We start from the raw sequence: 11,708 nt of genomic DNA, 5'->3' as shown, positions 1-11,708 counted from the left end.
ACGAAACGCTTGGGTGCTGTCGGTGCTACTCGCCTTCCAAGATGGGGACCGCGTGATCCTCACTGTGCCTGGTTGGAGACACTACAAGATGTGGCTGCCAACCGATGTCAGTGGCGTTCTTGTTGTCAGTTTCTATCCAGATTGCCTGAGTGATTGTCTGGAGGTGTAGGCACCTCTGAATGATTGTGGTAAGCTAGCACCAAGTCCCTTCCCCATCCACCTTTATTCTTTTCTTTACAATAAAGCTTTCAAATAAATCATGGTTTTACGGCAATGAAGCATCGGTGTTGGACACTGATGTTATGCAGTCGATGACGATGACTATTGGGATACAATCACCATAAGTCTCCGACGATCGATGCCATTCCAAAAGTGGTTCATGGTAAGATGAATAGAAAAAAGAGTTGACAGCATCATGCAAGGAATATGGAGATAAATAAGCCTCGAATCGTATTATATAAGAAAAAAACTAACAGGACAGAAAGTGTTGTACGACAGACCTCGAACCTCAATTACGGATTTTGCAAGTACAGAGGCTGCTTCATCTTCTGTGAGTTGGCTGAAGTTAATTGAGTCCTTTTGTCGCAGTAGTAGAGAGTTTTTGCCGTCAACTGGTCGATCCTTGAAATCTTTCTTTTCCTTTGTGAAGGGAAGTTCAAGGTCTGAGAAAAATGAGAGTAAAATTCGGGCACGGAATTCGCTAGAACAACAATAGATCTCAATGGCACCAACACGCAGAATAGGACTGACCAAACTAAATCCGCCAGTAATGTCAAATGATATGAGTGACGCAGTGTGGAGAATACTTACATATGATACAGGAAAAGAAAAAAATAACGTACTGGGTGCTGTACACAAATTGACGCGTGTTCTTTCACGAACATCTCTAACCACATCCGAGATTCGGACGGAATCCTCATTCTCACCCTCTTCGATATCACAACTGTTGCCTGACTGCAAAGGTGAGGATTTCTCCTTGGGAAAAGTTTGTTTACGGGATCGATTCGAGGGTAATGTTTTAGCGACGTTGGGCAAAGGGTCTGAATAAGGAGGAAAGAAGAAACAAAAGTAAAAGCAAGGCTCGTTAGCAGTACATACACAAGAGAAATATTACTAAGTAATGTTTCCGAATGACTATCTGCATCGGCTAAATAATAGCCCCTTCACAGCTTCCCATTAGGATGATTCGATATCATTTCAGGCGCTCAATTTAAAACGAACTTGACAGTGTCATTACATTTACCTTTCGACGAAGTTTTCAAGGAGCCATTTGACGGCTCTATGAGGACACTTGTGTCCGTAAACTAAGTGATAATTTAAACAAAAGGTAATCCCAGTCCGCTCCATCTGAAGTCACCCTGCGTACATTGTTGAAAAGGACCTGTGGAGGCGGCCATTCACGGGAACTAAGTTTTGACAGGCATATATAACACATTTCGTTACAGGTGCCACAAAAGGCAGAAAACAGTCTTCCCCGACAAATATTTACTTGCGACGGATATGTGCACGATGTGCGGCCTTCACAGTTAAATGAGAGTGACCGTTACTCCTTATCAATTTGCCGCCTTCGGGAACGGAGCCTGTATCCTTCGAATGTGGTATTCCACTTCAAGAAGAATTAAAAGTTCTCACGAAAGTACTTCGCTAGAGCAACAAAAATGAAAGGCTAACAGGATCATACAGGTTATTCAAGAAAAAAACATAATGGAGTGCACTAACCATTGCCTTCTGGGACTCCGAAGTAGCTCCGATCAATAAAGTCTTCGACATCATGGAGATCTGAAGCCACTGACAGTGAGCTTGGGGAATACGGTCCTGAGGCGATTTTTGCGGATGAACCTGTAAAAGAAAGGCAGTGCAACACATGCCAAGTCAAACCATGGTTGTGTTATTGTTGGAAATTGACGTTATCCTACAAAATGAATCAAAACAATCTTTGATTCGATAAATAACATAAACCTTGGACTTTCACGTGCAAACCAGAGCATTTCCCTGGCCACGGTTTTCGGACTTAGGAGAGATGTGGTGTGTGATACAACAGAGGAAGAAGGCATTCAACTGATATATTGGCTTAGTCAAGAATCGTGGGAAACCTGACTACATGAAGGCGGTAACGCAATTTAACTTAACGGCTTTCAAACTTTTCAGTCTATCGCCTTCTTTGCTCCATACGCACGACTTAATTGTACTTGCACGTTTATAAGCAGTACACGAAGAGTGAAAACAGAATGCTAAAACGCGAGCCCCGTTTGATAGTTGCGAACCATAACATATACTCATGGAGGCTCGGTAGCCGAAACCTGCGGCAGCGGATAGTGTGGGAAGCGCAACAGGGATGCCGAACACAAGTGAAAACAGAAGAGTAAGAAACCAGGTACTGGTTGCGTGAACTGCCTCCAGCTAATGATGAAATGGGTTCCGATATTCCAATCTCACATAAGACACACGCCAGCGCGGCTAAGACCCTTTATTTTGTTTTTGATGCTTAGCCTCCAGGTGAAGGGTTGCCCACCTTGTGGTACGCTCCCTCGGGAAGTGCTTCCGTAAGCAGGATATGGTGAGATGCTCGATCACCTGAACTATGAAGCACCTGACGGAGCCAGCCAGCACACAGGTTCAGTGGGTGGTTGGCGATTTCTGAGGCTGATACCGACTGCTACTCGGGAAAAGTCTGTGGACCCTAGGTTGCAGGATGAGAAATCCACCTAGAAACCTAGAAAATGTCACGTTGAACACTGAATTTTCATTGCGAAGCACGACTTTAGACCTCCAGAAAGAGAGATTTACGTTTTTAACAAAGTTTCCAAATATTTCTTTTCGCGACCGAAAATCTTGAAAGAACTTCTAAAACATGTAGTACAAAATCTTTTGCGGTGGCGTGCTATCGTCGACGACCGACTAGTTTCCATGTTAATAGGATGTCACGCAATCACAAGGGCCATATCAAATGAACTTCGTAACTAGTCCTGATCAATAAGTTTATTTGGAATAGATTGTGTGCTGAAACCACTTAGTATCCAACGGATGTTTCAAGTTGGCCATCAGTGAAAGCTTAGACCAAAGCTGTTCGCCTGAGCACACTCAAAAACTGAAGTCTATCGAAGAAAAGGTGCTTACGGAGGATGTCTCACTCGAAAATGCTATAACACCTACCGCGTCAGCGGTAGCAAGTGGAAAACAAATTCTGAAATCCCTCACCGCTGTTCTCCTGATAAACTTTACTGTATCATCCTCCACAGCCTTTCATCGCATCCTTTGAGAAACGGCGCTCTAAATGAACTATTGATAAGGCACCCCCTCCATGAGTCACCTAAATATGCAGAGAAAAATGCAACACTGATTGAAACGTTCTCATACACTTGCGTACTTGCTTAGGTTTCTCTATAACACAAACAAAAGTAGGGAGGACGTTTGTACAATAAACCACTCCACTCGTACTGCCCCAACTTTCATACTGTTCGGCAAATATCCACGCATCCATTGTGAATAAACATTCCTAAAACCCGTAGAGTGAAAACCCCGGCTTACGCTCTCTGCCTCTCTCCAGAGCACATGGACGAGAGCCATTTGTGAAATTCTGATGCAGGATAAGCTTGTTTACTCGATGGACTAGTGGTAAACAGAGAGCAGGGTATCCGGTGCACCGCTCGTTAAGAACCATATATGATTTACAATGGTATGGCATGAGTTACTCGGTTATCACTACACTCGATAACATCAGCACAATACACAGCAACAGAGGTCAATACTTGTGTGAATTTTTCATAAAACCCAGTGAAGATAACACACCAGTCAAAGTAGGAAGGAAGTAGGAGTATAGTTGATAAATATAAGCTCTAATACCAAAGTAGCCACGTCATGTGACCATCTGCTAGGTTTGCATTCGAAAAGATAGAATAAGATGCACATGATGTCACCAACCAAAGTTCCCTCAAGAAGGGCACTAAAGACGGAGGTCTAGTAGCGGAGGAAAGCATGGATTACCGTCTCAGTCAACAGTGTTCGCTCTTTCCGGGTGCCTTCTGGATGGCTGAACGCATGCATTCTGAAAATATGTTCACGTGATTTTCCAGGAATAAATACTTGAGGGGTACTTACTAATGTGAGATATATGATTACTGTCATGCTTTGTTTAAAAATTGTGTACGACTGTTGCACGATCCAATAATGTATGGGCCCGGAAAGTTACGATAAGACAAGAATATTCCTGGTAATAAACGATTTTGAGAAAATGAGATCAACAAATACAACTGTGATTTGTAACTAACAGAGACAACGGCGTGAAAAATGGAAACCATTCCTGGATTTCTACAACGCAAGTGAAATCGATAACCATCATGACCTTTCTGTAGCACAGTTTGACGAATCCACAAGTCGTAATTTGTCAGTCACACCTGACGGTCACTGTTAAATATATCCCCAAACTGAAGTTCTCCGGTGCTGCTACACCCAGGAATAAGGGGTGCGACCGACTGCAACCAAAGGACAAGTTTATTGAGCACTGAGACTGAAAAGAGGGTCAACGGAATGTTATACGTGCTGAACACGTCGAACCCGCTTGGAAAGTGTGAAGCACTGGAGCCGAAGGTCGTTTATGAGTGAGTAATTCATCGGCTTTTTGACTTCCAGGAAAAGTGTGCACATTGACTAGCGAAACACCCAGTTGCAAACAAATTTGGTTTTGCAAGAGACTCACATGGAACTCAGCTGAATGATTTTTTTAAGCCCCAAGAAGGGCGAAACTGGTCGTGGACTGTCGAAGAATTTGCAGCAACCCTAGGAGTAGTGTATTACGTCTGCACATTGATTGCTTACATTACTAAAACAAACCGTGTATGTCCCATTTACTGTGTGAAAGACTAGTCAAAACCCTCGCATACTGAGCAGCGATCTGTATGATTGCATTCCAAAAATTCTTGAATAAAACAAGTACTGCATTGTAATACTCGATGTCGGGACACGAGTCAGGCGACTGGGATTCATTCACGCAGGTTTATGCAGTCAGAAGGCGTCTGCATGCTCGATTAAACTTCTGTGGTCTGACCAAGCGACCATCAGTCGATCGACCGTGACGCAGTAAGTTTCCACACTTTTACACATTTTTACTCTGTTTGCTTGAATGGCATAATTTTTGTATTTGCATTGAAGAGAAAAAAATATGGCGAAAACAGTGACAGTCGTCTTGTCTTCTGAAATCAACAGCAACAATTACGGCTAACGGGAATCTCTTGAGATAAACACAGTTAGGTTAGACTGTATTTTGTCCACTGAACGTTCGAGAGTGGATACTAATCTTAGGGATCATGTCTTAGAATAATTCACAATTGAGATTGACCCCGGACCCGAATACTTTGCTGTTCAATATATGAGAACAAGTGGGTTAGTGGATTTCCTAAAACATAGAAAGACAGATTGCAACATCACGAGTTAGAAATACGGACGATTTGTGTCCCATACAAGTCTTCCTTCTTTTAGCTGTTTGAAGACCAGTAACTCAGATCAAGGACTGGAATTGATGAATTTACAGAAGGGGGTGCACATGAAAGATCATCCTTGTGTTCTGATGGCGAGAATTGGCTCATCCAAAAAGTTCTGGTACCAAGAGTCGAAATGCAGTGTCTTGTTCGATTACATGGTCTTCAACGGCACAACAAAGGCAGACTGGTGTGTAGGAGGTTTAAACAATAACGGAACATACCATTAGAAATGCCATCCAGAAAATTATTGGCGTTACATAATGAAATTAGCTGAGGTACGACTGACAGGCAGCCAATGTGGGTTCAAGGGCGACAGTATGCTGTAACAAATGTCCCGAAATGCCTAGGGAATGTACTAGAGCACTGGCTCTATAGTTCTGCATGTGAATTGAACAATCTCTGTGGGGCTGCTGAAACAGTGACCTCATAACAGAGTCCTGTGGAGACTGTGCTAGTGTTAATGTCGCCAGTTTCTGATAGGCATCCATAAATGTGATGATAAAGTTAGGTATATGAGATAGTAACCGCGGTTGGGTGGAAAAAAAACTATATAGGCCCGTATGAAGCCAAAACGGAGCTTGTGTAGATAGGTGCAAGATAATAGCCCATCCCATGTTTACTGTACAGAGGTTCCTGCTTGTTGACAGATGACCGCTTCACTCTTATAAGTGATTCAAGTACCAAGCCACTGGAGCTGGCGCAGTTGACCCTCCGGTACACAATCACTAACCCACCGCTACGCACCAACCCCAATAACGCACTGGTGATGTCACCTCGATTGGTGATGAAACGCTTGCAATCAAATTCCCTAGCTCTGCGAACAAGCCAACGACCATCTACGCTACCTGAGCTACCGACATTTTCCTCTATAGAAGACCTCTGGTACCATTCAGATGTCCCGTATTTGAAACACAACCCGTTTTCAGATTTCAAACCGAGGTACGTTGGTTCAAGCTGTTGTAATTTTGGTATCCGGGGGTGGAAGGAAATGGTTCAAGGGGGACTACGCATTGGATACCACATAACCAGTTGACAAACGTCAAATCATCCAACTTTGCTCAAGTAAAAGGAGCCTTGGTAGCTGTGCTCTGAAGACAACAGCTTAACTGCATTTACAGCACTGGATGCGTGATTGGGCGATGTAAGTAGCCGTTACTAACTGTTGGCGTGTCCCGTCTCGAGATCCTCAACCGGGAAGGAAACAATCACCAAAAAGAGTGCGTTACCATACTTCGTTACTAAGTAATGGACTGACCATCCTTAGGCTGTTTCCACCTTGTACGTGGGTAGGTGAATATCCTGCGGGGCAGACGGTCTCCTGACGCAAGAATAGTGTCTTAGCCAGTCTAACGCATGGAGCGTGGACCGGGTGAGCCGCTTCTTCCAAAAACCACAATGCTTTGGAGACATCGATGTTCAACCAATGGAACTCAAACGTTCCCCGAACTTTTGTTGTGAGCAGTAAAACCTCCCAACGACAACCGTGGACAAGACTGATCAACGGCGGTTGCTCTGGAGAGGGGGACGCTGTAGTACTGCAAGTCAGGTCCAAGTCAAGTGCTCAGAAGGAAAATCTGTATTTTATTACCTTTTGAAGACTGCCATGTTAGTCGGTTGCACACTAACTGCATGCTCAATGTACTCCTGACTTTTGTAATTGGATTGTCAGTAGAAAAGAACGTTCCAGCGAAGAGGGGTTCGGTGTTCTAGAACCTGAAGTTTTCAGCCAATCAACTTTAACTAGCACCTCATATCACTTGTGCTGGCTTATTGGTTCGTAAGAATGATGAGAATACCGGAAACAGCAAGGGCAGGATAAAGTAAGTAACTGAAAAAGGATTCACAGCAGACGTTATTCAAATATAACCTTGGGGATGTGACCTTATCTGTTAAAATGGCTACTGATCGTGTGAATCGAAGATCCGAAGGACACAAACAAAGAACACCTCACCTCTTAACAACACATCAATATTGACAAAAGAGCCCGTTTGAAAATTCGCTGTGTATTTCACACTGATCCTTGTGGTGAATATGGTGAATGCATCGGACTGAGGTGACAATGACAATTACTACAGCGGTGTTAGCCACCTATTAATGTGACTTCTTGATGCCTCGCAGTAGCGCTAACACGTCCTTGCGTAGAACACTGAATTCTTGAAAGGCAGTCAGCTCGAGGATGAGAGCTGCTGTCTGGGATTCGTCTGACAGAACGCGCAAAGTTCCAGCTGAGGTATAGTTTGTTGCTGGACACGACTGTGACCGGCGTACTAGGTACGAAACGGTAGGGTGCCTCCTGTCCTTAGGAATAGAAAATGAGGCCCTGAAGTGAATAAACTAACTGGTTGAGTAGGCCATTTCGCATCAAAGTAAAGCATAGACCGTGATCGCGCGTCAATGTTAAGTTGGCTTTTTTTGGATCGGGACATCTGTTGTGTCGACATGAGTAGAAAAGAAAATCACGAACTTCGGTCTGATTCTGAGGCTCCGTTTATGAACAAGAAATATTTAAAAACGTCGATAGTGACAACTGATGTCCCACAGTGTAGGGCTGTTAAGAGACATTTAAAAAGCATCATTTCCACGTAAGAACGAACCTGCTGTTAGAATGTTCTCACCAATACAGAAGTGAAACACCCGCATTCAGGACAGGTGCTGCTGACGATCCCCGACGGTATTCCCACTTACGATAGATGCTATTTCTTAGTATTTCCCGTTTAATTCACAACGCAAGTGAAACCAGTTACCATCGTGACTTTCTACCATTGGGAGAGTCAGATTCGCGAGAATCAAGCTGGGTTTTATCCTGGCTAAGTTTGGATCGGTCACATATTCTGGAAATTCACCACTTCTTCCAACGACCAACAAAAATGATCTTTCTCGATCTCACGTATGTTTCTGATTCCGTTGATCGTCAGAAGCTGCGGCAGTCTGACGATGAGGGATTTACGTTCTAAACTTTTGTCTCTTATAGAGGCTCTATATGCCTCTTCCAGTGGACGCGCACGTGTCTACGCCAAATTCTTTCCTGAGTTCACCAAATTCAGTGGCGTCAAACAAGGAGGTCTGTCGCCTTTTCATAGCTTCGTAGTTGATACGCTCCTTGAGTACTTATTTCCTGCCTCTAACACCTTGGGGATCGAAATACCAAAGGGCGTTCTCTCACAGACAATGAGCGTGTCGAAGATACAGCTCTTCCTAGGAATGCAAACTATTCTAAGAAATCCAAATAATTATGCTGCATAAATCGATATGCGCTCCCCGTATATTAAGTGTTGAGTGGGATCGAACCCAGACATTATGAATAAAGGTGAACTGATCGATGTGGTGGGTAAGTTTGTCCACCTTGGTAGCCTAGTAAGTCACGGTGAACCGGCGGAAAATGAAACCACTTCCTGAATTGGAGAGGTTAGAACAGCGTTTGCTAACCTCCGACATTTGTGGCGCCGACATAACACCAGCTTGACTATCAAGGGTGGAGTGTACAATCACGTGATCCGATCTGTCCTATTTTACGGGTCAGGACGTGACTGCTACCTGTGGCTCTAAGTGTTTGACCATGCTTGCCTCCGAAGCAGTGCGCGAGTATGGTGAGAACACCAGACCAGTAATGCTTCATTAGGCCAGATGGTTTTTTGGGAAAATTCATTGCCCTTCTATAGATCAGGTGGTCATACTCCGCAGGTTAGGCTACGTACTTCATATGTCAGAGGATCGTTCGCCTCGTAGAGTCCACTTTCCTGGCCTTGCGTCAGGCGTAGACGATGCAAGGACGGTCGGTTTACTACCTTATAACTCAGTCGCGTTGGGAAATGCCGTCTTCCCGGATGGGTACCGTAGGACTAGACAAACAAATCTTCCATGAACCCAGCAGATATGGCTGCCACACAGCTAGTGGCAGTCCTGAATCAGAGCTATCACCTTCCTGCCGTACTGGACAGATTTATCTGCCGCCAGAGCACAGATTAGGCAGTTGCCTCTAACGCGTGACTTTCATTTACTCATTCTTCCTATCCTCGGTGAACGAATTTGTAGTAGCTGCAACTACTGCACGGTTTTTCATCCGAAAAACAACTGAAGTGCGGAAAGACAAGAAATATTGTTTGACGCGCTGAGTGTAAAAGAAACACAGATCTTAAGCCGGACGTATGATTCAAACACATCGGTATCAACGTTTGCGAGCTCAGCAAAAAACTCTACTGAAAGTCCCGTTACATCGCTTTTCCCGCGCTATTCGGTATCCGATCCCCGAACTACCGTTCCGGAACTCTACACATCGCACACACCAACGGTTCTTTAGCCTGATAGGCAAGCTTGTAGCATATCCATCATACAAAGGTCTTGCTTTTTACCTGTTCGAGTAAACTGAAAAAAGCGGTGGGTGTTTCTGCATGAATGCATCCAGGATCGGTCACAGTGAAGATCACCGCACTTGATTAGAATAAGCAAGCATATTAACTTAGAGATCACCGACCTAATTGAACCAGTTGACGGTAACAGATGCTACCCTTTCGAATGCCTACATGGCAAGGAAATGTATCAAAACATTGGTGCTTAACCGACCAATCACATGACATGAAGTGGCTAGAATGCAACGCACAAGAAAAGCAAAATGGAGCGATTGGAATGAAGGGACAAAACTACTGAAATTGAGTTGCTCCACGAGGCAACCAGATGCGAGATGATTGGAACATAATGCAACACAAAATCAAAAGGTACCAATCAATTTAAGTGTCAGGAAATCACGAAACAACCAGTCACTTCGCCGACATTAACTAAGCAAGTGAGAAAAACGCCTATCCACCAGACAGCGTACTGAAGATGTCCATTTGCATGCTGGCAAAATGATTGCAACCCAATGGCCAAGCTCGCGGAACAGACAAACTGCCACTTGGCTAACAGCCAAGACTTTTTCCAAAATAAGACGAGTTGGCCTATTTGCGAATCTACTAACCGGAAAGGTCGTGGTCCGAATCCGAACTCTGCCCCACGAATTCTCCTGTCTAGGCGTTGGCAGCCTGGCAGTATTCTAGCCCTTGTGCTACCTTCTGTTGGTATGGCAGTTAGGTACCGAAAGGATGCTACAGCTGAACAACTGGAGTGAATTAGATTGCATGTTCAAATTTGCAAAAGCTCGCGAGGTACCTGGATTGACTAGAGAATACCGAAATCCAGTTGATTCTGATGAGTTAGATAACTATCCAACCAACACGATCGGAGTTATAACAAGGAGTTCGTTAACGCTAATGTGGCAAACGACGCAAACATAGAATCGGCTTGTAAAATATTCCCACCAACTGAAATCCGTTTCTTTTCATACTTCATAGTAAGATATGCAGTCAAGGATGCGTTATGAACTTCCGCAGTTGATTGAAGGTTATCAGTCAAAACACCCAAAGTTGAAAAGGAATCCATAGTCCAGTGCAGATGTTAGATAAGCTCACTCGTAAATGCCCTGAGGGCTTAACAAACTCACCAGTCGGGACCAGTTCACAATGCCAAAACGGTTAAACAAATAATACAGGCACCCGAGCTATCGATATTTCGAAAATTTTCAACCTAACTAGAAGCAAATTCACTCCAAACTCAGCTTACCAAAATACTGTTGATCAATTTCTTCCAAATCCTTATCACTCAATGACTCAGAGGGTTCACCAAACTTGTCGAATGGTCGCACAGGTTGCTGGACACATATTCTCTCATCCACATTTCCGAAGTACTGTTGATCGATAGTATCTTAAAAAGATCACCAGTAAACGTAACGAACGCCTACTTTCTTGTGAAGTTAACTCCCTAGCTTTGCGGTATTGTACTTCTTGCTCCTCTTGATCTTTCTCTATTCCGAAAAAATCCTGGAAGATAACCAAAGGGTGTTTATTGAACGGCTCTTTCTTTGCCAAAATCAGAAGTCTGAACCACATAAGTCAAATCATATATTGAGCAGACTGCGGTACGATAATCCAAAAGAATCAGAATTTCCATCTGTTACAGGCATCAAAATGAGGGGATCTAAAAGTGAGCTAAAACTGGATGGTCTTTCGGAGCATCCGTGAAAATAAGGCCTGCAAATACATTGTGTTTCCAGCGTGGATGTCGAAGCACTTTGCAGCAACTGACATCATCGATTTCAAAACCAAAGTGCTTCATTTTTTCATCGGTTTCCGAGAGAACGGCTTCTCCATGTGCACCCAAGTACTGAAAATCAAGAGCATTCAACAACGCGAAAAAGCAAAC

The 11,708-nt window shown here is 43.9% G+C and overlaps 2 protein-coding genes across 2 annotated transcripts in view; one reads left to right on the top strand and one right to left on the bottom strand.

Moving 5' to 3' along the window:
• T265_02827 (hypothetical protein) overlaps positions 1-11,708 on the bottom strand; it is a gene marked incomplete at both ends in the record, with an annotated part of 48,113 nt that overhangs the window by 23,633 nt on the left and 12,772 nt on the right. Inside the window, 4 exons of the mRNA XM_009167171.1 lie at positions 501-662; positions 843-1,040; positions 1,720-1,839; positions 11,070-11,669. The remainder of the gene's footprint in view (positions 1-500; positions 663-842; positions 1,041-1,719; positions 1,840-11,069; positions 11,670-11,708) is intronic.
• T265_02826 (hypothetical protein) overlaps positions 1-11,708 on the top strand; it is a gene marked incomplete at both ends in the record, with an annotated part of 24,573 nt that overhangs the window by 11,080 nt on the left and 1,785 nt on the right. Inside the window, one exon of the mRNA XM_009167170.1 lies at positions 8,449-8,538. Within this exon, the coding sequence (XP_009165434.1) occupies positions 8,449-8,538 (90 nt within the window). The remainder of the gene's footprint in view (positions 1-8,448; positions 8,539-11,708) is intronic.

The sequence above is a fragment of the Opisthorchis viverrini genome (assembly GCF_000715545.1).
Source record: "Opisthorchis viverrini unplaced genomic scaffold opera_v5_37, whole genome shotgun sequence".
Taxonomy (NCBI): Eukaryota; Metazoa; Platyhelminthes; class Trematoda; order Opisthorchiida; family Opisthorchiidae; genus Opisthorchis; species Opisthorchis viverrini.
The sequence above is the reverse complement of the archived record's forward strand: the minus strand, read 5'-3'. Positions and strand labels throughout refer to the sequence as shown.